At 55.3% G+C, this 27,535-nt stretch overlaps 1 protein-coding gene across 1 annotated transcript in view; it reads right to left on the bottom strand.

Annotated features, from left to right (window-relative positions):
• LOC119095343 (protein kinase C, brain isozyme-like) overlaps window positions 1–27,535 on the bottom strand; it is a gene marked incomplete in the record, with an annotated part of 136,805 nt that overhangs the window by 16,926 nt on the left and 92,344 nt on the right. Inside the window, 6 exon segments of the mRNA XM_037218197.1 lie at window positions 4,563–4,703; window positions 5,766–5,954; window positions 7,824–7,913; window positions 15,917–16,028; window positions 19,312–19,403; window positions 25,059–25,234. Coding sequence (XP_037074092.1) covers window positions 4,563–4,703; window positions 5,766–5,954; window positions 7,824–7,913; window positions 15,917–16,028; window positions 19,312–19,403; window positions 25,059–25,234 — 800 coding nt within the window.

The following is a 27,535-nucleotide window of genomic DNA, read 5'->3' as shown; positions in this document are numbered from 1 at the left end:
ACTTATTATCCTTTTGACGAATTTTCCTCCTGTACTGGGGATAAGAATGCCACCTTCTTTTGACTATGAACACACAAACCGATGTGTGTATATATATATATATATATATATATATATATATATATATATACATATGTATATATATACATATAAATATAAATATATATATATATATATATATCGCCAACTGTGGCCCAGGCACTTCAATGACGTCACTGGGCTCACATGATTATCCCCCGTCGAATCGGCGGCTATGTGCAGACGATGCGATAGGTCTGACCACGAACGGTTCGGCGTGCTGAGAAGCCGACTCAACACGAATTTATCCACCGACAGACAGCAATAAAACTGGGGCCGACCCGGCGGGAGCAATCGACTGATGCACGAAGCGTGCGGGATACATGGGGCTGACAACAATCGGCATTCAACACCACGACTAAAGCGATGTGCCTCGGCAGTTGGCACGGGCGAGTAAGCATTCACCTCCCACCGATGCGTCTGCTCCAGTTCAACGAAATTGGCTGGCTCAGGCCTCACGCAACTCCCTCCCAGAAGCAAGCTCAATTTGAACCCGGGGCTTACCACACCACAGGACGCTTCCCAAACTGATTGGTTCGGGCCTCAGGTAACTCACCGAAGAAAGGAAGCTCCGTTTCGGAGCCGGGGGTTTATCACGCCACAAGACATAGGAATGACACGGCCGTAATTCGGCCGACACATGGAGCAAAACCCAACAAAGATTGCAGCATCGGACGCTCACGAAGACCGTTTCCAGTTGGTAACCACCTCTCCTCCCGCCAGGCCGTCGTCCACAGCGCTGGGGCGGCGCGAGAGCCCGCCGCACGGTTCCAGTGACGTCACGCAGCCCCAGTGACGTCACCCCGCCCCGCGACCCGCCATCACCGCTCGGCCGCGTTCCGGTCCGCCTACTTCGCCGGGATCAGGTCCGGCTCGCTGGTGACCGGCGCGAAGTACGGATTGACACATTCGAAGCCGCGGAACACGTGCGAGCCAATGTGCTTAATGATCTCGCTGTCAGCTGGGCTCAGCTCTGTGTTGGCCGTGCGGAATACGGGATCGAAGTTCTCCGCAGAGCGCGCACTCTTCTGGAAAACGGGCCAGAGAGAGGACGGTTAGAAGCCGCCAAGCGACGGACAGGCCAGGCGGCTACCCGTTCTCGGTCGACGAAGCCCGCGCTAGCCGGCCATGACCAATCAGCGCCAGCGAGCGCTGCGCCGGCCAATGAGAGACCGTTTGTCGGCTAGCGGCGGGAAGCGTCGGTCGAGATCGAGCAGCCCGCAGCTACGCGCGGTTTCTACGGTGTGATGCACATGGCGGGTGACAATACAGTGCACGGTGCACGCAGGCATTCGCCGCCGGCGCGCTACGCACGCCCAGTCACTAACCGAGCTACCATCGACACGCGGCCTTGTCAGCCAGGGCCAAACGTCATCTGGGCTAGAGTGCACTTAATGTTTTTTTACTGGGCTGGTGATTTCGTCAGACATATAAATGGGAAGAAGTCCAACGGCCAATTGAAGAGCTGTTCAGTACGGGAAATTAACAATGATGTCAAGGGGCATTTATAGGCAGCACGTGTGGTGTCTTATATGGCGGCTTATTTTTTACCAATTTGAGATCAGTGAACGCTCTTTAAGGGCAGTTTTAGCATCAAGACACCGTCAGTTAGCTTTGAAAATCCTCGGGCAAGGAAGTATACAACCAACGTGATGTGTTAATCTGACAGCCTTCTCTGTTCACAGCCTCGATATGTTACTGGTATGCCATTGGTAACAAATGGAAGCAATAGACGCGATAGAGTACGTTTCAGGCTATGTTAAGGAACGCTAAAATATGCCATATGCACATCTAAGGCAAAAATGCAATTTGTAAACGTGACATGCGGCAAGACAAGAACAAAACACAACGGGCAGTGCATAAAACAGAACAAAACGAAACGAAAACATTCACATGCAGCAAAATTACGGAGGACAACAGACACACTCGGGTGAGCAATACATCGACAACTCCATAATGCATCGACAACGCACATAAAGCACAGTGAACAAGGCGAGGGCGGGATCAGCACTACAAATGCAAATGCAAGGCAGCCTGGCGACGCAGCTCCAGCCTGGGAACATGCACGGATGGCAGGAGAGGATCTGGCTCGCTGGACGTGGCGATGTGCTGTGCTTTGCGCCCATTGTGTGGAGATTCTTTTGTTGCGGCTGTGTGGCGCGCCAGCTGCGCTAGTGTTGCGGAGCAGCAGCTGAACCAACAGCTGACTGGCAAGACCGAGTTCCGCACGCTCCGCTGCGGACCCGCACACACATGCCCTCACGGGAGAGGGACGGCGAGCGCCGCCGGACTCTCGTCATCTGCCGAACTTCCTGACTCGCCGCGCTCCCGTCCCACGCGGTCCCCAACTGCCGAACTTCCTGACCCTCGCCGCGCTCCCCTCCTACGCGGTCCCCAACTGCCGAACCTTCTGACTCTCGCCGCGCTCCCCTCCTACGCGGTCCCCAACCATCCCCACGCACCGAGTTGGGGCAGCCCGGGGTGGCCCGCTGGTATAACAGCTACAGTCGACAGCATGCGCTTACCGCGTCGGCTTTCAATACCACGGCTGTAAAGGACACCATGATCCTTTTATGGCAGCTGTAACTCTCAGTCGTTGGTTGACGCCGCAGGCTGCATCGTTGCCAAATGCATGACGGTCATCTATGCCTGGGCTACTAAGGGCCGCTGATGGCTGGCACGCGTCGATGAGCGCATGTTGTTGCACGTGTTGCACGAGCAGACAAAATAACAGCATTTTGTCCCAGGTTCACCCCAATTCATCTGTTATCGTGCTGGCCAAGATGATGTAAGTTGCAACGCGGTGTTCAGTTTGGTTCATGTGATCCCGAAAACAACTCAATCGGTCCTTTTTTTCCGGAACAAAGTGCTGGCGTAAATGGCAGTGTTACGCTTGATGCAGCGGCGCATGACAAACACGCCCAAACTGGATAAATATTTAATACAGAGCGTTCAATGTAATGGTTTTTGCGTTACTCTTCCACCCAGAGAGCGAAGGAACTTCCAGCAAGAGTGTTCGAACTTTGACATACTTAACTTATATCTCCTCAGCAGACATCTAAAGAAGGATAGTTGGGAAATACACGACTTTTGCAACCTAATATTCTTTCGTACAACACGTGTCATTGATCGAAGCGCCCATGCTTCTGAGAAGTAAGACACTTCCAGCAGCTGGCAAACAACGCAAATACCACTGACTAAGGTCTGATCGATGATGTCTCTACCACAGAGGACGCCCAGCCTCTCAGGGTAGGACTGCGCAGCAATGCGCAGCGCAATGCGCGGTGCGCAAAGCAGTGCGTGCGCCGCGCAATGAGCTGGCCTTAACGCGCAGCGCACGCCCTGTGCCTAGGCCGCCTCCACCAAGGGGTTCCGCTTTGGAGACGCGCGCCTCACGCTGACCTGAGCGCGACCCGCGCGGCCAGGCCGCCGGCCAGCCAAGCCGCAGGAGCAAACACCGCGGCAGCGCCCGCGAAGAGCCAGCGGCGCCGCCGTAAGCCAGCGGCTGGCGCCTTCGCTCAGCGCATGCGAGGACAACACCACGCCAGAGAAGAGAAAAGCGGTGGTCGCCGCCAACGGAGACCGTGCGTGGGCGCATAGGGCCCTGCGCAGACGAGACTGAGCGAGAATCAGATTACGGGCAAAGGAAAAATGCGGGCGAAAGTGCCCCGGTGCATTGCCATTCACAACACAAGAAGTGAATAGACGGTAATGGCCACATACTCAAGGGCAAGGTCAGCTGGGCCCGCGAATCAAGTCTCACGCAATTCGCAACGTTCTAGGGAGAAAACCACGCGTCCAGTCGTCACGTTCGACAGCAAGGCGCGTGCCAGAGTCCTCCCGGGGGTCCAGCCCGCTCCCAGGTCGTGCGGCGAGCCCCAAGTCTCCCCCGGCGCCCGCCCCGGCGCCCGCCGAGCAGGGGCACCCCACACGAGCGAGGCGGGCCCTCACGCGGGGCCGCAACCGCCGCGTGGAGACAGGCCGCTGACACCGCATCGATCGCCGGCCGGGACGTCCGACCGCCGTCAGCCGGCGAGAGGCCGGCTCCCGAGCGGCGGCCGGCGGCGGGTCGGGCCAGTGCCGCCCCCCCCCCCCCCTCCCGTCACGGACATCACGGCTGGGGGCGAAAACCCGGCTACCACGGACGGGACGGGGGGCTACCGCGCACCGGACGGGCAGCTGACAGGGGCAGCGTCACAGCACAGGGCACTCGCCGGCACCGCGCCGGCGAGGTCACGGTCATCACAGGTCACGGTCACACAGAGGTCAGCCGACTGGACACGACTGTCGGCCACGATCGCAGCCGACACAGAACGAGGGGCCACGGCAAATGTCAGGGGGGGGGGGGGGCAGCGGCCGACCAAGCAGTGGGACAGGCAGACAGAGACAGGACAGAGACAAAGACAGAGCCAGAGATAGAGACAGAGACCGTGAGAGAGGGCGTTGGGACAGACAGAGCGGGACGCTGGGCGGGCAGTACTCACGATGCGCGGCTTGAACGGCGGCTGCACCTCCCGCGTCTCGATCTTCTCCCAGTCGATCCGGCGGAAGAAGGGGTGGTCCCTGATGTCGGCCTCCCCCGTCGGCGAGCATCCCAGCCGCTTGGCTGGCTGCTTCGTCAGCAGCTGGCGACAGCGGAGGTCGGCAGCATCAGCGGGGGCCTGGATCATCACTGGCAGCAGGTTGTCGGAAGGAACTGGGTTCGCCGGCGGAGAACCGGGTCATGAGTACGCATAAAAATCGTCAGCAATAGCTTCAGCGTGGTTAGGGGTCAGGGGTCAGGGTTCAGGGTTCAGGGGTCAGGGTTCAGGGGTCCTGGGTCAGAGGTGAACGGCCAGGGTGGCCAGCAGCGGCCAAAGGCATCAGCAGGGGCCGAGTCGCCGGTAGCGAGGAAGTTGTCAGTATCGGAGGAATTCGTCAGTGGGGACTGGGGTCGTCGGTAGGGACCAGGGTCGCCAGCAAGGTCGTCAGTAATGAACGGGCGTGCTCATTAGCAGCAGCCGGGCAGTGTCGTTAGCGATACGTTTATTAGAGAACACCGGTGTCATCCGTCGGACACGACGATGGATCGACGGTGGGCACATTCTTCATCGTTACCAGGGCCAGGTCAGCACAACCCTACCCCCCCCCCCCCCCAACACACTGAAATCGAGGTTCGCTAAGCGTACCCGAAGCTTAAAACAAGCAAGGAGAATTAAGTGCCCGAAAAACACATTAAATAACACCGCACACAGAGCGGAAGCCAACACTCGCCCCGACCGCGACAAATGACAAAGGGCCTGCCATTGCAATAGCAGACTTCGCGACCCAGGGGACGCGTCAACGACTACATCACACAGCGCCCCCGGACGGGCCATTGACCGAACATTCACGACCGCGGACAGCTAAACGCTAACACATGACCCACGTGGGACGGCAGCCGGCTGGCCGACAAAGAGAAACGCGCGGCCGGGCCGAATGATCCAATGTAATGGCGCACGAGTACGAGCCGTACGGAATGAACGAATCGAAATAGAAGCAAGACCATTTCCAGCGCAATCGACGGCCATCTAGCACTCAGGTGTCAAGTGCCCCTGCAATGTCAAAAATGACGCACGGCATCGTTCGGTCTTGAGGCGATATGGCGGCCGACGAACGTCAGCAGCCGGTCAAATGGCACGCCACGTAGCTTCTCCGGACGTACGTACCCCCTTGCAGAGCTCCTTGGCCTCCTTGCTGATGCACTTGGGGTAGGAGACGTTGTGGTCCTTGATAGCGGCGAAGAGCTCCTCCTCGTCTTCGCCGTCAAAGGGAGGCTGGCCGACCAGCATCTCGTACAGCAGGACCCCGTACGCCCACCAGTCCACCGACTTCCCGTACGGCTGGTACAGAATTATCTGCAGCGTAGGATTAGAACGTGGTGAAGGGCCGTCCAAAACGCAGGACTGGATGGCACCAGGCCATCCAAAACACCAGGGTCAGAAAAGGCCACGCCTCACCATTACCTAAGGCCATTATCTGAATCATAGTCCTGGAGGCCTTGCAGCACCATTATCTAAGGCAGGAGTCGAAAATGGTAGTGACTTATCTGCAACACGTGAATCAAGGCCAGCACGAGGCCCCTGTCGCACTGAACCATCAACCGGCCCTGATTCGCGGGCAGCGGGCTTCTACATCACATCTCACATCTCCAGCCGTATCTGCTACACGGCTCTTCCTCACATAGTGCCCCACGTAATGGGCCGGTCGGCGGCGTCGGAGACATCTCCAGAGACGTCGGCTGCTGGCCGCCGCCAGCCATCCGAGCAGAGCCTTTAACCCGACCCGTTCGGCACGGCCGGCGACGTGGGAGGTGCGTGGGCCCCGCCCGCCGGAAATGCAACGGGAGTTCCCCGACCGGCGCCGGCCGGCACCACGCTCCTGCCAAGCTCCAGGCTCCAGGGGCCGGCGCTCGAGTAACGAGCGCACCGGACGCCCACGGCAGACGGTGGAGCGTCAAAATGTCCGCGGGGGAGGGGCAACCAGGCCTGGTCGAAACGCGCACTCGAGAGGTAATGTGCGCACCGCAGACCCACACAGACCCACGTATTCTGTGGGAGTGAACTTTCGGTCTATTGCTCCCCCAAAAAAATATAGAACAAGGGGCGCCACGGCGCTGCCCACATCGCGCGAAATGAGTCGAGTGTCCAGCATGACACGTGAATTCAGCTAGTGACCATGCAGCGCAAACGGGCTTCACAATATCTATTCGATATATACATATATATATATATATATATATATATATATATATATATATATATATATATATCTCTCTCTCTCTCTCTCTCTCTCTCTCCTCTCTCTCTCTCTCTCTCCCCCTCTCCCTCCCCCCTCCCCCTCCCCCCTCTCCCTCTCCCTCTCCCTCTCCCTCTCCCTCTCCCTCTCCCTCTCCCTCTCCCTCTCCCTCTCCCTCTGTGTTGTGTGTGTGTGTGTGTGTGTGTGTGTGTGTGTGTGTGTGTGTGTGTGTGTGTGTGTGTGTGTGGTGTGTGTGTGTGTGTGTGTGTGTGTGTGTGTGTGTGTGTGGTGTGTGTGTGTGTGTGTGTGTGTGTGTGTGTGTGTGTGTGTGTGTGTGTGTGTGTGTGTGTGTGTGTGTGTGTGTGTGTGTGTGTGTGTGTGTGTGTGTGTGTGTGTGTGTGTGTGTGTGTGTGTGTGTGTGTGTGTGTGTGTGTGTGTGTGTGTGTGTGTGTGTGTGTGTGTGTGTGTGTGTGTGTGTGTGTGTGTGTGTGTGTGTGTGTGTGTGTGTGTGTGTGTGTGGTGTGTGTGTGTGTGTGTGTGTGTGTGTGTGTGTGTGTGTGGTGTGTGTGTGTGTGTGTGTGTGTGTGTGTGTGTGTGTGTGGTGTGTGTGTGTGTGTGTGTGTGTGTGTGTGTGTGTGTGTGTGTGTGTGTGTGTGTGTGTGTGTGGTGTGTGTGTGTGTGTGTGTGTGTGTGTGTGTGTGTGTGTGGGTGTGTGTGTGTGTGTGTGTGTGTGTGTGTATGCACACAAATTAGTAAGTATATATATATATATATATATATATATATATATATATACACTTAATAAGGGTGGCGGGGGCACGTGCCCCTGCGCGCCACGGTGCGCGTAGGCGCCTACTGTGGCGTGCTCTAGAACACACACGCCGGGGCACGCACACTCCATACGAAAAAGAACGGGACTGCGAGACGGAGTACGGAGCACTCCGCAGCGCAGAGTGCTCCGGAGTGCTCCAGCGCGGCGAAGCGCTGACCTCCGGGGCGATGTAGTCGGGCGTGCCGCAGAACGTCTTGGTCGTCTTGCTGCCCTCGATGCCCTCCTTGCACATGCCGAAGTCGGCGATCTGCGGCGAGGAACCGACGACGGTAACGGGATCGCGGCTGGCGGAGCAGTATGCGGCTGAGACAGGCGCGACACGCAGCAAAGATCCCAAAGATCCCGAGATCCAAAGATGCATCCAAATACGGTCGTGGCGTAACGACGTTGTTACTTGTGATGACGCGCTGATGCTAAGATGTTGTTATGACCGCAGCACGAAACGATGTTCCACGCCTGAAGCGTTGCTCGCGATTGTTATACGTGGACCGCTTCTCTGACGCTACGGGTGTAGGTTGGCATAGAGCCAAAAATTGTCTCTCAAATAGTTCATGAGATGCTTTAATGCCTTAATGCGAGAGCTCAATGCGGGAGCTTCTTAATTCGTATTTCATCCATTTCGGGGACACTTTACCATCCCATGTGCTTCAGAAATAAGTTATTTTCTTGGCTCACAGCCAACAGATCCACACCAACCGACAGACCACATTCTTGGAATGCGCGCCGCTGAAGACTCGCGCACGTTCAAAGAGAGGATGTGCCCACACATCGGGTAATGTTCTACTTCCCAATCGCAACAAGCCGTCCGCTCCCGACGCGGCAACTCCCAACTTCTCGCAGTCCATCTCCGAGCGCCAACTGGCGCACCAAACCGACCCAACTGCACTGAAAGCACCCGTACCAAACTGACCCAACTTCACTGAAGGCTGCCATACCAAACTGACCCAACTCCACTGAAAGCAGCCGTGCCAAACTGACTCAACTCCACCGAAGGCTGCCGTACCAAACTGACCCAACTCCACCGAGAGCCCAGGTCTCGTTTTGCGAGCCGGCATCGAACAGTCGAGAAAACTCACTAGGCGTAATCTGAGTCTCCTCGCCACTTGTGGCGAGTTACAAACGCCATTCAACTCCTAACGAGTCCAACAAAAGCGAGCTTCTCAGCACTGGAGCCCTGCGCATGGCAGCCCTCCGGAGCCTCGGCTCCGAGGAGGCGGCCAGGCACTGCGGCGAGCTCACCACAAGCTCGGGGCCTGGGATCAATGCCAGCTGGGATTTTCCCGCCTGTTGCTGACCAGCTGTGCTGCGGGCGTGCCAGGTTATGGCACACTAAGTTATGACCGTGCTGGGAACGTGGCCGACGTTGGGAGCGTTGACGAGCACCGCCGTACGAGTGGTTGGCAGCACATTATATCGTGATTCGGACGTGCTGAAGCTGGTCTTGGGGCGCCGCGCAATCCTTTGAAGTTTGGCTTTAATTGCGACGAGAATTCCCCAGTAAAGAAAGAAAAGACGGGACTGTGACGGAATCTGCCCTGAGAACAAAGAATAGACGGGACTGTGACGGAATCTGCCCTGAGAATAAAGAATAGATGGAATCGTGACGGGATCCGCCCTGAGAACAGAGAATGGACGGGATTGTGACGGGACCTGCCCTGAGAACAAAGAGTGGACGGGATTGTGACGGGATCTGCCCTGAGAACAGAGAATGGACGGGATTGTGACGGGATATGCCCTGAGAACAAAGAATGGACGGGATCGTGACGGGATCTGCCCTGAGAACAAAGAATCGATGGGACTGTAACGGGATCTGCCCTGAGAACAAAGAATGGACGGGATCGTGACGGGATCTGCCCTGAGAACAAAGAGTGGACGGGATTGTGACGGGATCTGCCCTGAGAACAGAGTGGACGGGATTGTGACGGGATCTGTCCTGAAAACAAAGAATGGACGGGACTGTAACGGGATCTGCCCTGAGAACAAAGAATGGACAGGACTGTGACGGGATCAGCCCTGAAAACAAAGAATGGATGGGATCGTGACGGGATCTGCCCTGAAAACAAAGAGTGGACGGGATTTTGACGGGATCTGCCCTGAGAACACAGAAAAGACGGGATCGTGACGGGATCAGCCCTGAGAACAAAAAATGGAAGGGACTGTGACGGGATCTGCCCTGAGAACAAAAAATGAACGGGACCGTGAAGGGATCTGCCCCGAGAACAAGTAATGGAGTCAGCAGCTCGCAATCAGCCTCAGCGGCGGCACATGACAGATATAATTCATCCCGATCTGATCTCCACGGGAGGCTCTGTCCGAGACGTGGCTGCCCATCTGCCAAAGAGAAGTCACCGTCTCGTGTGATATACGTACACTTGGAGATTCATCTGACATGTCACAGATACGTCACCATCTGTCATGACCTGTATCGGAGTGTCTATCTGCGGGGGCGTTACTTCGTACATTTTCAGGGGGAGGCCCGAACCCCACCCCACTCCCAGTGGTCCTTTGAGACCCCTCAAAGCATATGAGCAAAGGGATTACTCGATTTAATAAATACCGAAAAATTATCTTAACTGCTGGTGTACTAGGTAGTAGGTAACGAAACATCACAATGAGCATGATGTTGATTGTAAATAAAACAGTACTAATAGCCCTATTCCTCGTAGAATAACCAGGAGAATGGACAGATAGAAGCAATAATATGGCGGCTACATGTCTTTATCGAAACGAACATCCGTAGTTAATTTATAATTGCCTGCCGATCCCACTCCATTTTCAGTCTCTTTTCAGACAGCGAGCCACGGTTTTTACAGGTCAGCAAAATGCAGAGATTTAACAAAGAGCAATTGCCAGCCATTATCACGATTCAGATCCAACTAAGAATTAAACTATGCGGAAAACGCGCGCACATACAAACGAACTTAACTAAACAGACATCGAACATCATTCATACCTGTTAACGTTTTCGAGTAAACAAACATCACACATCACGCATCACTTATACACACAAAAGATTGCAATTCAACAGGCAGCGCGCATCACGCGTCAGACATCACTCAAACATGTAAGCGATTTTAAGCTAGCACGCATCACACATCAAGGCACTAATCACATCCGCATGATCAGGCATGAAGAACCCTGTATGTTAAGGTCTCGTCGCCAGCTTCTTATGAGTAAGCATTCCCTTATTTCCTTTTCGGATGGTCCCATGCTATGCGGATGACTTTGAGCTCTAAAAGGGGGCATAGGATTCCTACCTTCGCAGATTTCAGCTTGAGTGCGTTCTGTCAAAAATAGTCGCCGAAAGGGGTATTCGCTGTTTTGCTTTTCGCGTCTCGTTCATTATATCAGATGTTCATTACATCACAAACGAGAAGGGCGCATGGACTGCTTTTCATAAAAAGGCAGCTCAGATGGGCTTGAAATGGGGGGGGGGGGGGGTCACCCCTCTATAGGAAAATAATTCTGGATGCACGGAATATTGGAACGATTTTAAATTAACGACATCCAGAACGCAAATCAAGTGGTCAAAATTCCGAATAAATCACGTTTTGGGGTAGGTTGGACCAACCTTTGGGGCCGAGCTCACCAACCAATCTGAGAAAATGACACTTCTGTCCACATGACAGAAAACAGTAGTTATCTCATCTCATCTCATCTACTTCCAATGGCTCCAAGGCACTGAGCCATCCCATGCGCCAGATGGTCCCCAGATCCAATGCTCTCACGCTGCGCTCTGACGAACACCATCCGCCAGCAGAAGATCGGTCCAACATCAAGCGGCGAAAGGCCTTCGTCCTGCTGTAGTAACGGATGCGAGCAGATGAGCGAGACATTTCTCGCCCAGCCCTTTTTGGCGTGGGTGCTGGTGCAGAAAAAGCGCGAGACAAAAAGGCCGCCGGCCGAAAAACGGCGCATTCTCTGTGATCAGCCGAGCATGTCTGGCTCGGACTCGTCTGTTTTTCTCGCCGTCACGCCGTGAGCGGCGGTGACATTTTCTCTGTCCCATTGACGTCAGCGACCCACTCTTGTAACGTCGGACAGGCTGGCTGGTTGGTTCCAGGCTGGCTGGTTGGTTATATATATATATATATATATATATATATATATATATATATATATATAGCATGACTCTTTACACGCCGAACCTTGCCATATCGACGAGTTGTGTGAGCGGAAGTGGGTATGACAGGTGGGGCTTCGGATTAATTACAAACGTCACTGCGCTTACATTCCTCATTTTGTCCACAATCTCCGTCCGAACACATTCATTTCCGAAGCGATACCTTCCTGATAGTTGGATCTGATAGCATAACGTAGCATAGCACAACGCCGCGTCCATCAGCAGCGAGAGCGATAATGCCGCGAGCCTCGCGCAGACCGCGCCACTGGTCGTCACGCACACCGTTTATCGCCGCGCGCTGCCAGCCGGCCGGATCGGGGGTGGGGGTGGGGGGTGGGGGGGGTGGGGGGGGGACAGCACATTACGGAGGGCATGACACGGCAGTAACGGCGCCGACGATGGTGCTCGGCGGTAATGACGTTGGCGTCGGCATCGGCTGACCCTGGCGGGCTGCTGGTGGCCGAGCGGCGTCCAGGTACGCCGCCGACCATCCCGGGCATGGCTCGAGGGTGAGGATGAACGCAGACAGCAGCTGTGTGCCGCACGGACCAGTTAGTGTGCTTGGGTAGCAATGAAAAGTGGTGGCGTCTTACAGCTGAAGTTTCCAATGAATTTTTGACGGTGGCACCGGTTACTTCATATTGCGCGGCTTCACACAAGCTTGCCCGATTATGGGTTATTTTCTTAGACCATGTGTGACGGTGCACTTGTGCGTGAACCCAATTAGCAGAGTCGTATTACATCTGACTGACAAAAGCAACGTCGGTAATGAAACCAGTTCTTTTGCATAATAGATTCGAATCTACCACAACGTCAGCAAAGTTGTCTTCCGTTGACCCTGACTAAATCAGGCAGGATCAGGATGTTTGAATCTCAGTTCACGCCGGATTCAATAAATTCAGCCGTTCTTCCATTCAAAGATTGGTCCCCGCGAAAACATTCAGAAAATTCCGAACAGGATATCATTGACAATGATCAAATATCAAATCAAAATAATCAAATATCAAAATTAATTTAATATTAATTATTAATTTAAATTAAATATTGATAATCAAATATCAAAACAGTGTACGGGTTGTGTCATTGACCCGTCAAAGAAGCAAATGGTAGTGAGCAATGATGCTTGCTTTAATGAACGTGACGTCATAGGTGTCGACGCTACCCGCACCAGCAGCGCGGCCACTTCACGCTGTGAAAAAGTCCAAGCCGCTTGTTACATCTAAAGCAAAATCCAGCTTTCAACCTCAGGTTACCTACGAGCTTTAGCTTCCCCTGCAAACAGATTTTCAAACGCACGCAAATATTTGGCTTGGACGTGTTATCTTCCAAACGGCAGTGACAAGCGGCGATGAATCGAGTTTGAGTTTGTGAGGGGTTGCATTATGTTTGGAAAAAAGAAAAAACCTACACCTAGTAGGTGCCTCGAAGCAAAGGCTTGCAGTTCCTTCCTGCTCGTTTGAAATGTCGTAAATACAAATATTGGTATGCGTTTCGGCACCTTCGTTTTTCCTACAATCATGCCAGAAACCTTCCACAGACTATAGTGTTGTACCAACTGCTCCACATAATAATCACTTCGGTGAAATTCGTGTGGCACATGTTGACACGACGGGCTAACACGCTCTGACACAATGGACTGACACACACTGACATGGCTGACTGATACATCGACACACTGACACAAGGGACTGGCACACATTAACACAGCGGACTAGCACACCCTGACACGGTGGACCGGCGCACATCGACACGCTGGACTGACAGGCACTGCCACGGTGGCGCCGCAGACGACGTAAAAAGCCGCCCTCCGCCGCCCGCGGGCGCTAAATGTGTCGTCCCATTCCCGAAACGTTCGTCAACCCTGACAGAACCACCGCCCATAAAGACAGCGACGGCGACAGATTTATCAGCGTGCCCGTCCGCGGCGACAATCGCCCAGTCCGGCCGGCGCGGATCGTGCCCGCCGCTGCAGAGATGAGCGAGATTTCCATCGAAGCAGCGCCCGGGGCGGCCGCGGCGTCGTGCCGCAGGCGCTGGATTGAACCCCCTCCCCCCCCCCCTCTCACGGCCCAGATCCGCCTCAGCCGGGAGACGCATAGAGAGCACATCGTGGCGTGCCCGCTTTTTGGGGTAGTTGGCTCAGGCAGCTACGGCGCAGGAAGCGCAGACGAGTGCGATAAAGCAGAGGAAGATAAAGGAAACGTGCGACGACTGGCGCGGGCCAGGCCCCGATAAACCATGTAGCTGGCCCAACGCACACTACCTCTTGTGCACGCCACCGTTACTCCTCCCCCCTGCCGCCCAGAGCACGTTGACGCGACTCCCCTCCCCCGCGCCATCTCGCGGAAAGCACCTACCAGGGAGCGGAAATACCAACCACCCGCCATCTCATCTCATTGTGCTCGGTGGCCATCTGCTGGCGGCGCCGGCAGCTCTTGGCCGGAGCTATCGGCTGCCAGCAGGCTGACGGATGTGCTCGCCGATACCGGCGCCCCCAGGGACGCCCAGCCGGCACCGAGATCCCCCGGCGGCCGCAAGGGACGGGCAGGGCACGGCACCGCCGTCTCTAACTCGGCATCGGCCTCCGCCTCGCTCCCGCTGCCTGGATGTTCTCCTCTCACTCGGCACCGGCCTCCGCCTCGCTCCCGCTGCCTGTATGTGCTCCTCTCACTCGGCGTCTGTGTCTACCTCGCTCTCACTATCTATCCGTTCTCCTCTCACTCGGAATCTGTCTCTGCCTCGCTCCCGCTGCCTGTATGTTCTCCTCTCACTTGGCACCTGTACCTACCTCGCTCTCACTATCTATCTGTTCTCCTCTCGCTCGGAATCTGTCTCTACCTCGCTCCCACTATCTATCGGTTCTCCTCTCACTCGGAATCTGTCTCTGCCTCGCTCTCCCTGTCGGTCCGTTCTCCTCCCATTCGGCATCTGCCTCTGCCTCGCTCCCGCTGCCTATATGTTCTTTTCTCACCCGACATCTCCATCTGCTCCGCTCCCGCTGTCAATCTGTTCTCCTCTCACTAGACAATATAAAGTTGCATCTTCCTTCTCACATATGCCCTTTACTCTCTGCCTCTGTCTTTCTCATTGTCTTCGTCTTGTTCTATACTCTTTTAAATGAGTCCATACGACAATCCTCACGTCTACATCACTTAGAATTTCCGAGCTAAGATTAGTTCATTCGTTTTGCACTCAAGCATCAGGAATTGCAGCACCCTAAAATAAATATATTTTTACCGAATGATTGAGGCGAGGTGTTCCTTTCACAGATGAACTAATTGTTTGGATTGCCGTCCTCGTCTGTCGTGTTTGCATATACAAAACGTTTCGGCCAGTTAACTCTCCGGCAGTTATCACGTGTGATGGAGTCCTGAGTAAAAGAAGATGATGTATGGCTGTCAGCCATGGACGCGTTGCATCCCAAATCTTCTCCTTGGAATTGCTGAGATTCGAACCGGGGCCCTCTAATTGCGACTGAAGTAATCCACCAACCGAGCTAATCGGGAAGGGTTATCTTTTTAAAGGGGAAGGGTTTCTCTTTTAGTTCAGTCAGTAGAGCACTGGGCTCACAATCAGATCTTGGTTCGAATCACAGCAATTCCAAGAAGCAAACTTAGATTGAGAGGCGTGCATGGCTGAAAGCCAAATATGTCCCGGTCATTTACGGGACTCGATCACGCCTGATGACGCCGGAAACTTACCTGGTCGAAACATTGTGTACACACTATGTATCAGACGAGGACAGTAGTCCGAACAATCACTCCATCGGAAATTCTTAAAGACCTCTAAGAATATAGACCTTAAAGAAATATAGAACTTGAAGAACCACCTGCGGTCGTTTGAAGCGAACTGCGACGGCGCGTCACACCAAACGCAGGAGGTTTGTTGGGGATGGGAGCATAAACGATCTCTACCAAACTCTAGCGACCGAGCACCTGCCACAGCAACTACACCCTCTCCAGCATCTGGACACGTCACCCCATGTGAACCGCTGGGCGTAGATGGACGGACCGCAATGAACCCGCCCGTCAACGACCAGCTAGGAACCGTCTGCCAGTCACAGATCAGAGTCATCGTCCGTGATGAGCCTTGGCAACGTCGGCAGGGATACCGCGGAGTTTGCCTACCTTGATGTGGCCGTCCTGGTCCAGCAGCACGTTGTCCAGCTTCAGATCTCGGTAGATGATGCCTCGCGAGTGCAGGAAGATCAGACCAATCGCAATCTCGGCCGCATAAAACCTGCCGCAGCCAGCGCGCTGATATTAGCCGGGTAAACGTTTTTGCCCTTCATCGTACAAACTTCATCCCTATGCTCTTGATCGCATTCACATTCGGACATCCTTGGCCCGACGCGTTACGCAAGTGTGCTAGGAACAAGAGCAAGATAACAGCATATCAGCACGTCACTACAAACATGGCGATAGGGGCTAAAAAGTGTCGAAACTTCAGCTACCAAACCCATTAGCGTAACGACGTCGCATGCCGGACGTCCCAATGACGTCATCCGGACGTTCGAGACGATGACAAACTACGCCGCTATCAATCGCCGACCTGGCGGCGTCCTCTGGCCGAGCCAGTCCGACACCAGCCCCGTGAGTCAGAAGCCGGACCAAGGCCCCAGGTCCGTGGCGAGCGATGAGCTCGCTGACAGCTGGGCCCCATAAAATGTGTGCTTAGCATCGGGTTCCATTCAGCGGTGTCTGCAGACCTCGTAAATAAGTCGCCGCGATTGTCCCAGCGTCAGCGGACATTGAGCACTTAGTTGAGAGTCCCGACGCCTTGAGGCGGCGGCCTCGCTCGGCGCGTCTCAGCCGTGTTAAAAGTCCGGAACGGACGCTCCGCAAGGCGCAGTAAACGACTGTTACTGGCGAACTTTCCGCTGCTGAGTAGCTGCTACAAGACTTATTTAGAGTTGTAAAACACTTACTTTTAGCCCAGTCCCTCAAATGTGGAAACGTGCATAGACAGGACGGGAACAGGCAGAGGCAGGGGTGCGGAAGCTATCTTTTCATGGGAGGGGGCTCTGGCGAGCTCAGACCCGCCACAACAATTGGGAAAATTTAGCGGGAAATTTAGGTTACCGTGATACTTGCAGAGACCTTATTTGAAATGCGAATTGGACATCTCCCACACTCTTGGAAAAACTCTCGCTCCCGTACAGGATAAGATCGGGGTCACATAAGGTAAAACATAACGCCTTCCAGTCACGACTTCACTCCCTGTGGTTCATTGACCTGCTTTCCTTGTCCCCACCCTATCTTTCCCTGTACCACTACAATAGCACACATACCCTGAGCCCAATGCCCACAAGGTTCGCGCACCACAGGGCCGGTCAGGGCGCCTCAAGACCGCGGCACCGTCAGACCACGGCACCGTCAGACCACGGCACCGTCAGACCACGACACCGTCAGACCACGGCACCGTCAGACCACGGCACCGTCATACCACGGCACGCGTCGACCACGCGGCACCGGCCAGACTGCGGCAACCGCCAGACCACGGCACCGATCAGACCACGGCAACCGTCAGACCACGGCACCGTCAGACCGCGGCACCGCCAGACCACGGCAACGTCAGACCACGGCAGCAACCGTCAGACCACGGGACCAGAAGCCAGACCACGGCACCGTCCAGACCGCAGCAACCGTCAGACCACACGAACGGCAACCGCCAGACCACGGCACCGTCAGACCACGGCACCGTCAGACCACGGCACCGTCAGACCACGGCACCGTCAGACCACGGCACCGTCAGACCACGGGACCGCCAGACCACGGCACCGTCAGACCACGGGACCGCCAGACCACGGGACCGCAGACCACGCCCGCCAGACCACGGCACCGTCAATCACGGCACCGTCAGACCACGGGACCGCCAGACCACGGCACCGTCAGATCACGGCACCGTCAGACCACGGGACCGCCAGACCACGGCACCGTCAGACCACGGCACCGTCAGACCACGGCACCGTCAGACCACGGCACCGTCAGACCACGGCACCGTCAGACCACGGGACCGCCAGACCACGGCACCGTCAGACCACGGCACCGTCAGACCACGGCACCGTCAGACCACGGCACCGTCAGACCACGGCACCGCCAGACCACGGCACCGTCAGACCACGGGACCGCCAGACCACGGGACCGCCAGACCACGGCACCGCCAGACCACGGCACCGTCAGATCACGGCACCGTCAGACCACGGGACCGCCAGACCACGGCACCGTCAGATCACGGCACCGTCAGACCACGGACCGCGACCACGCACCGTCAATCACGGCACCGTCAGACCACGGGACCGCCAGACCACGGCACCGTCAGATCACGGCACCGTCAGACCACGGGACCGCCAGACCACGGCACCGTCAGACCACGGGACCGCCAGACCACGGCACCGTCAGACGCGGCACCGTCAGACCACGGCACCGTCAGACCACCGCACCGTCAGACCGCGGCACTGTCAGACCACGGCACCGTCAGACCACGGCGCGCAGCAAGACCATGACACCGTCCGACTACGGGAGCCCCCACGGCTGGGGTCCACGCCGTTGCAGCGAGGCATTTTCACTACGGAGCCAGGCTTGGCCCAGCTCCGCCCAGTATCACTCCGCCTGACATCTCCCTCTGCCCGGCAATGTCAACTAAGCGCCGCCACAGTCGCCGGCGACACATTCTCCGGGCACGGCGATCGTCGCGCGGGGGTGAGAGGGTGAGCGCGTGGGCGGTGGGCGCGCTGCCTCGACGCCCCGTCAAACCATCGCCCCGCTCTGCCGGCGCGGGCGGCGGTGACCCGGCTTCACACGGAAACAGTTGCGCGCCGCGCCGCGCCGCGCCGCCTCCGGGCACGTGACCACATCAGCGCGGCGCCCCCCCCCCCCCCCCCGCCACTTGACATTCGGCCGCCTGCCGGCGGGCGTTTGACATTCGGCGGAGCGCCGGTCGCCCCGGCGGCTCCGTTTGACACGGCGTAGGACTGCAGACGCAGTCAAGGGAGGCTGCGTTTCGGGTGTTGACTGGAAATGGCGTTCGGACCGATTCAGCTTTCCTTTTTCGATTTTCGATTTTCGAGATCTGAGAGAGAGAACTAAATCGAAATTTTCGATTCAGCAAAGATTCGGCTTGATTCAGCTTTGGCTCGGGAGTGGACCGGCTCTGTCGGGCCTGGGGGGCGCCTGGACCGGCTGTGAACCGGCTCTGGATCGGTTCTCGACTGACCCTGGGTCAGCTGCAGACATCCTGTGGACCAGCCCTGGACCGTCGTCGGACCATGAGCCAGATGCTTATGCAATGCGATGTATGCGTGGGATGTAGAGAAACAAAATCATACATCAGAATTCGACAGGTTTAGAAAATCAAAATAAAACGCAAGGATTGTTTGCACGCACTCATCTAGACATTCTTACCCATCCAGGCCTTTATGTACGCCACGTATGCGCTTAGCACAAACAGTGAGCAATCGATACACAGTGAGCAATCGATACCATCTAGTCAGCATACGTTTCAAGCGTGGACGTAAACTTACACAGCCACGGGTTCTTTGAACCTTCCAAACTGCTGGATTTGGAACATCAGGTCGCCTCCGTTGACATACTCCATAACGAAGTACAGACGGTCCTGCAAACAAGATCAGGAATCAGACACTGGAAGCACCGGCTGCCAAACCCAAGCTTCTCGGGAACAACAGCCATCAGTAGTGTGTTTACAACAGCCGATCGGCCGGATCAGCCCCGTGTCTAGCCAATCACTTTCTTGGAACGGACGCTCCGGCCAATCGCAAGACGGGAGCGCGGGATAAATGCCGGCTGGTCCGTAGCTACGTACACACACGGTTCAACACGCCGCCGTAGGTACGTAAACGGCGCCTCAGAAAATCTCACGTTTAGCGGCTGAACGATAATGGATGACGAATGTCGGCGGTCCATTGGACCATTTACCATGCTGCTACAGTAAATCTCAAGTAAAATGGTGGGATGTAGTAAAAGCCGACGGCCAAAGTGAGGCTAATGCGTAAATCGCGGATGACGTGTACCGTCCAGTCGTATAGCGCGCTAACGCCGGGAGCCAATTACATGAGCGAATCTGGAGTAATCGACCAGTTAATTATGCGCTGGGTATCTAAATGTCTAATTAAGACAACCATACCGGTAGGCTCATGTAGCCTGCAATTTGAAATACCATTCCTGCAGCATGTCAGGCATATATGGTGGAAAGGAACGCTCTACCCTGCGCATTAGGCAATCACGGAGGAAAAACCTTTCTTTATGATATGGAACAGATTCGTTGACATGGACCATTTCTCGGATATTGAGGAGATAGATTAACTTGATGTTTTCCGGCCCGCTGTGAACCATTTCGGATCCGCTGCAAGTCTTCTCCGGCCGGCTGTGAATCTCTCCGGCTCATTGACGAAACCCAGCTATATTTTACTTAAACTGGCTACGTTAAACCGCTCAGCGACCCCTTCCGCTTGTGGCCGAGTTTTTGTTTATGCGGGAGCCAAATAAATTGTTAAGACCCACGAACCCTCTGATGTGGCAAAGGGTGGAGGCGGCATCTCCAGAAACCACCCGAGATTTGTTGCACGGACCGTTCGGACTTCGAACGAAGCGACAGCCGTGGCGCTGAGTCATATATTTCTGCGCGTAATGGACGATTTATCACCAGGGGAAAGAGCTTTCTGTGGCGCAGGCAGCTGAGGGTTGGTGGGCTTGATATCTGTGTACTCGCAATTCGGACAGCCGTCCAGTTTGGGCGCGTTTGGGAGCGCCTTGTATGAAAATGTTCTGCGTCAGATGGACTTGCTGCCCTTTCGTGTCCTGGTAAGCCATGCATTATATTTTAGGCCTTTATTTCGATTTCGATCTTGCTGAGGCTGAACATCCCCACCCTCCATTATATTTGTCCGTGATATTTCACCTGCTTCATGCCTTCTAGGTTCCCAAAAAAGAGTACAGCAACATGTGGTACAGCATGGCACCAGTCAGGGCCAACAAATTGTCCGCACCGGGTTAAGCCACCACTTATACCTTTCCGTCGCATGCCGTCAGAACTGCGGCTCGGTTAGCTCTCCTCCCCACACCAGCCTCATGTCAGAACTACGGCTCGGTTAACCCTCCTTCCCACACCAGCCTCATGTTGTCAGAACTACGGCTCGGTTACCCCTCCTCCCCACACCAGCCTCCTGCCGTCAGAACTGCGGCTCGGTTAGTCCTCCTTCCCACACCAGCCTCCTGCCGTCAGAACTACGGCTCGGTTAGCCCTCCTTCCCACACCAGCCTCATGCCGTCAGAACTGCGGCTCGGTTAGCCCTCCTTCCCACACCAGCCTCCTGCCGTCAGAACTGCGGCTCGGTTAGCCCTTCTCCCCACACCAGCCTCATGCCGTCAGAACTGCGGCTCGGTTAGCCCTCCTTCCCACACCAGCCTCCCGCCGTCAGAACTGCGGCTCGGTTAGCCCTCCTTCCCACACCAGCCTCCTTTAGTTTCCTCGCAGAAAAAAACACGGTGACTGCTCACATCTTTGCCGCCCCCCAGCGGGAACGTATATGCCTCGGCGCTTGTGACCGTCACAGTGAGTCATGTCGCGAATAGCGATACACAACGTACGAAGTCGATGACGATGACGATGCACAACGTACGAAGACGATGACGATGACGATGCACAACGTGCGAAGACGGTGACGATGACGATGCACAACGCGCGAAGTCGATGACGATGACGATGCACAGCGTGCGAAGTCGATGACGATGACGATGCACAACGTGCGAAGACGGTGACGATGACGACGCACAACGTGCGAAGACGGTGACGATGACGACGCGCAACGTGCGAAGACGGTGACGATGACGACGCACAACACAACGATGCACCACATTGTACTGACAGTTAATGGTTATTTTCAATGCATCTGAGTATGTACTTATATACGAAAGGATGTAGTTTGCGCAAAGGTTTTGTGGAGCCTGGCTTTATTTTCGCAGTTGAGGGGACATTTCTACCCATGACATCGAAATATAGCTGTATTTTCTCGCCTGCACAGTGACAGGCGAGTAAATTTTGCACAGGATTTCGAGAAGAGGGTACGACTCGAGAGTTTCAACGAATGCACGATTTTAAGTATGGCGTATAACAAACATCATACCATTTTTTCTAGCTGAGCATTTTTAGTGTATTTATCGATTTAACTATTGGCATTTATTCACAACCATATTGAGCCTTGTGAAAAAATATGCAGGGAGACTTGTTTGGGCTCCTTTCCGTCAAACACGCACCTGTGTCGACAAAGATATGGGCAAAACCGAATTAAAAGTGAAGTCCGATTTCCTAAGTTCGTCCTTCTAACGTAAAAATATACTTAAAACAGTGGTTGAGCTGACGTTTTATTTCCATATTTACGGGCTCACGGCTGTCAACGCTTGAAATGTTGTTTTATGTATCACTACTCGATGTCTATATACGCGTCAGTTACTTTCCATAAATCATCGAGATTTACCAAGTCAACTTGGCCCGAGATTGCTTAATTAATTAACAATATGCTAATCTGCAAATGCCCGTCTTCATCGAAGAAAGCAACCCAAGGCCACCGCTATGGCAATCAATCTGTCACAGACACCGGCTGTGGCTTTAAGCGCTGGACATTCAAAAACCTTTATGACGGCGCGCGGCCAAAGTCGCCGCGCTTCAGCGCCGCGAATTCGGGCGTTTCGTGGGTGGAACCAGCCAGGCAAGCCATAGCTATTGCAAAAGACTTTTGCTGATACGGCTCATAACGTTAAGCTCGTGGCTTCTACGACTCGAATCCTTATGACAAATGACAACGCCAGCTCATAGGAAATAAGTTCGAGTTGTAAAATCGACCCGACTGCTAGTGATGCTCGGTGTACCCAGGCGTGGTCGAACTCCAAGGAATCGAAAAAGTAAACATTTCCTGCGAATCTTCTCCTCTGTACAGTGTCAGCGCGCATTTGGATGGCATTATTAGCGATCGCTTGTCCCAATTGTATACATCAGTAGCTTTTGGAACGGGTCCCAGCGACGGGATTTTCCCTTAGAGTTTGAAAGAGGCGGACCAACACGCCACGATTGGAAGCCTACGGCTCACGCAATGCCGTGCATTATCCACGAGGCCTTCAGTCTAATCCCCGCTGAAGGCTTTGCAGCCTGCGGCTCCGCGAGCTGCAAAGCCTCCAGAGCCTGCTTCGCCATTCTCAAGCACACTTGCCCGAAATACGAATGCTACGTCACTGTGTCGGAGCTGCACGGGGGAGGTACAAGGGTCATATGTTCACGCCACGCCTCCCCGGACTGAGAGAGGCCGCAACAATCCGCCAGAATCGGACCGCAGCGCTCAGAAAGTCCCCTGCCCGTCAGGTGAAGCCTGCCCTGCACACACCGCAAAATAGAGGATCCCGTTCGTGGGATGCAAAAGGTCACATCAAACGTCCCTAATCAACTCAATTATTATAGCGGATCAACCCACGCGAGCATCATCGGAGCTGCGTGTCGCAGAGACACATCGGGATGAGTAGCAATTAGCACAATCACAAAACATCATCTATACATCGATACTATTTTCAGGACCTATTAACGCGATCGCTGCTCAATCGTTAAGATATCGTTAATATTCCTGCCGCAGCCTCCTGTGGCGGGCGCAGTCCGGGACTGCACCAGCGGACTGCACCAGCAGCCCGGGACTGCACCACGGCAAACAGCGCGGGTTTCCAACCAGCGCTTCGATCACAAGATGGTAGTCTGTGGTTCCATAGCAAGGGCGGAGGCTTTGAGACCCTCCTGCCATTGGGACCATTTTTCGACTTGGCGGACGCCAGCAGGCGCTGTAGCGACGGGTGATACACCTGCACCCCAGCATGCTGGAATACTCGAATCCCATCCCTTCCCGCCTCGCCACGGCCGCCATGATCAAAGCGTGACTAACGTGGGCGCGCCACGACTGTCAAAAATCGACCGCACCGAACACTCGGGCAGTGATAAATCTTGCGACGCCGCGACGATACAAAAACGGCGCACCACCCGGCGACGGCACGGCGCCGAGCCGCCACTTTGGCTGCGCCGCACCGCCATTGTCCGGGCTGCGCCAGAAATGTCGGAGCTCATTACATGTTAACGCTGCCGTGGCGGCTGCTGGATGGATCAGCCGGCACGTCGGAGCACGCCCTCCCCCCCCTCTCCTAACTCCACCCCCCCCCCAGCGGTCAGGTGCATCGGGCGTATCGCAGAGGGTTGTGTTGGCCGTCGACTCCGAGATCCCGGTACCCTTATGGCCCATCCGGCCAAAACCGCTCAGCCCAGATCCATTTCAGCTAACGGCACGCCTGGTAAAAATCGAAACACACTGCGTGCTGTTTTAAGCATTAATTATGCGGGACTTCCGGAAAATGTGTGACTCCAACGCTGCATCCCATTCAATCCAGTGTAATCTGATATAACGCGAAGTGACTGGCAAGGCTTTAATCTAATTGTTTTCGAAACTTGTGGCGAACGATTTGCGTTCGATTTGCAACGCTTCGACAACAGCATCTTGCAACGATTGGAACCTTTTAGGCTCGCCAGCGCTCGCTACGCAGAGCCTGTTCCAGGCTACTCTGAATGCGTCAATCAAGTCGCGCCGGACTACTTCATCGGACAGCCTCGCCTCGACCTTTCGCCAGACAGGCGGCTGTCGACGGCTTGGAATTCCGCACAGAGCTACAACGCAGCCGCGCCGGGTGAGGCTGGCCTCCCTGGCCGGCCGCCAGCCGGGTTTTCATGTCGGGCAGGCCTCGAGACGCGCCAGGTCTGGGTCTCGCACCCGACGTCCCTGTGATACTAGTTTATCTTCCTCGGTTCCACCACGAAAACGGTAAAAGAGGCAATGGTCTTCTGGGGGAAATTAATGTGTTGTGAAATTAATGTGAAATTAATAATTAAATTAATTAACAGTTGTAAAGCGATGCGAAGCGAGGCGGACAAAAGGGGCGTTTCAGAAGTACATTTTTAAAGAACAACCCGCGGAGACCGCATGGCATGAAACCGAAACGACACACATTACGCGGACGTAAACATTTCCAGCCGCCCCTGCAGCCCCTCCCCCTCCCTCCTCCCCCTTCCCCAATGACAGAAAGCCTCACGTACGACGCTCCTCTGGTCCTCTAACGTGACCAGCGTGCTAGCCGAGCACCCCACGTTTTGCGTCCAACCTCCCCCCCCCTCCCCCTCCCCCGGGGACACACAAAGCGCATCGCCACGCCGCCGCCACAGCAAGACGCCTACCATCGTCTGGAAGCAGGAATGTAGCTGAACCAGGAACGGCGGCTTGCTGGCCAGAGCCAGCACCCGCTTCTCGATCATGGTGCACTCGACGTCATCGTCCTGGATAATGATGTCCTTCTTCAGGATCTTGATGGCGTACAGCTCGTCCGTGCCGCGCCGCTCCGCCAGCATGACCTGCGGCAGAAGCGGCGGCAGGGGCTGATGACAATAGCGGCGGCAGGGGCTGATGACAGGAAGCGGCAGCGGGGGCTGACGACAGGAGCGGCAGCCGGGATTGAAGGCGGGGAAGCAGCGGGTGCTGACGGCAGGAGCGGCAGCCGGGACTGAAGGCGGGGGAGCAGCGGGGGCTGACGACGGGGACGACGGCGGGGACTGAAGGCGGGCGACGACAGCGGGTGCTGGCATGGACAGCGGCGGGGAAGGGCTGAACACACGGGGCAGCAGCGGCGTTGAAACCAGGGGCGGCAGCAGTGGCTGGCAGCAGGGACAAGCGGGTGACGTGGACTTCAGCGAGCAGGGTCACCACCGGTGACATCTATCAAGTATTAAGAGGTCCTGGCAAGTGGCTGGAAATCCTTTAAGAACTGTACTTGTTACAAGACTAAACACTAGCACGAACGTGCAGTTCAAGCGGCTTGAGCTTTTCACTGCGTTCTCAACGCCAGGTAGACGCATATCATGTCATTTCAATGGCTAAAATGAAGAAACCATTTCGCACCTGTCATGACCTTGGGTCTACTGGTAATGCGGCATTCATACACCAACCGCCCCTCAGTTCAGATACCAACAACGTGCGACCTTTCCCAGCACGCGTGAACGGCGAGCACCCCTACCCGGCAATCATCCAGGCGGACGCCGCGGGACCGCCCGGCAGACCAAGGGCCGGCTCATCACGACCCCACCAATCAGAGGCCCGCGCCGACTGCGAGGCGACGCGTCTCTGATTGGCGGACGCATTAATGAGCTCCGTCAGATGGTGGCGTTAGGAACCCGACTGACGAGGAGGGGCCCGGCCTCCGACTCGAGCCCTGGTGCTGTGATCGGCGATAGCGGTACAGGCTGGGCGCCTGCCTCACGTGCTGAGCACGTTCGTTTGGTGAGGCTGGGCCCCTGCCTCACGTGTTGAGGACGTTCGTTCGGTACAGGCTGGGCGCCTGCCTCACGTGTTGAGCACGTTCGTTTGGTGAGGCTGGGCCCCTGCCTCACGTGTTGAGGACGTTCGTTTATCGAGAGCAGGGGCCTCGCATCGGAGGCCTCCGACGCCGGTAAGCGATGCCGCAACTAAGCACTGCCAGTCCGAAATTTTTAGTGCTTCTTTAATTTTGGGTTTCTGTGCGTCGTGTGTTGGTAAACGTAACCAGAAAACACCACAGCAGGGGAGATTGTCATTAGATCGCGCCGCCAGCGTTATACTACGCTGCCGGCTGCCAGCAAGCGAAAGTAGGGAAGCGCCGTTTAGCGCAAAGTGATTGAAATGGTAGCTAATTACCTTAATACGCATATGACATTCTGACAGATTGGAGGAACTTCTCTGGGATAGCTAGGGGATGAGGTATAACGTAAGGAGGATGTTCATCATGGCATAACTACATATCTAAGCAGAGAACTTTGGAGACTATGCAGAGATCCCATTTCGAATAATGAAGGCATCGGGGCCCCAAACTAAACTGTCAGAATGAACACACGACCCTTCTGTCCACGTCACCACCGCGTGTGTGTTTGTATGAAGGTGGATGGCACCCAACACTCTGAAGAAGTCTGTACGCTGCGGGGGGGGGGGGGGGGGTTGCGGGTCAGTCGCGCGTGTGGTGACGCCCCAGCTCAGACTGATGTGCGTGGCCTGGCTGGCGTGCGGTGTTGCCTTCTCCGTGTATAACGACCCCGTTTCACGTCGGGGTCTGCACCCACGCTAGTGGCTGAAAGTACTGAGCGGAGAGAGAGAAAGAGAGAAAGAGAAAAAGAGAGAAAGAGAAAGAGAGAGAGAGAAAAAGAGAGAGAGAGCGAGAGCGAGAGCGAGAGCGAGAGCGAGAGCGAGAGCGAGAGCGAGAGCGAGAGAAGCGAGAGCGAGAGAGAGAGCGAGAGCGAGAGCGAGAGAGAGAGCGAGAGCGAGAGCGAGAGAGAGAGAGAGCGAGAGGAGAGGAGAGAGAGAGAAGAGAGAGAGATAGAGAGAGAGAGAGAGAGAGAGAGAGAGAGAGAAGAAGAGAGATAGAGAGAGAGAGAGAGAGAGAGAGAGAGAGAGAGGAGAGAGAAGAGAGAGAGAGAGAGATAGAAGAGAGAGAGAGAGAGAGATAGAAGAGGCGAGAGAGAGGAGAGAGAGAAATATAGAGGAGAGAGAGGAGAAGGAGAGAGAGAAGAGAGGAAGAGAGGAGATAGAGAGAGAGAGAGAGAGAGAGAGAGAAGCGAGAGAGAGGAGAGAGAAGAGATCAGAAGAGAGAGAGAGAGAGAGCGAGAGGAGAGAAGAGAGGAGAGAGAGGGCA

This window comes from Pollicipes pollicipes, unplaced genomic scaffold (assembly GCF_011947565.3).
Source record: "Pollicipes pollicipes isolate AB1234 unplaced genomic scaffold, Ppol_2.1 Scaffold_4219;HRSCAF=4965_pilon_pilon_pilon, whole genome shotgun sequence".
Taxonomy (NCBI): Eukaryota; Metazoa; Arthropoda; class Thecostraca; order Pollicipedomorpha; family Pollicipedidae; genus Pollicipes; species Pollicipes pollicipes.
Note: the sequence above shows the minus strand (reverse complement) of the source record. Positions and strands in the feature narration are given on the sequence as shown.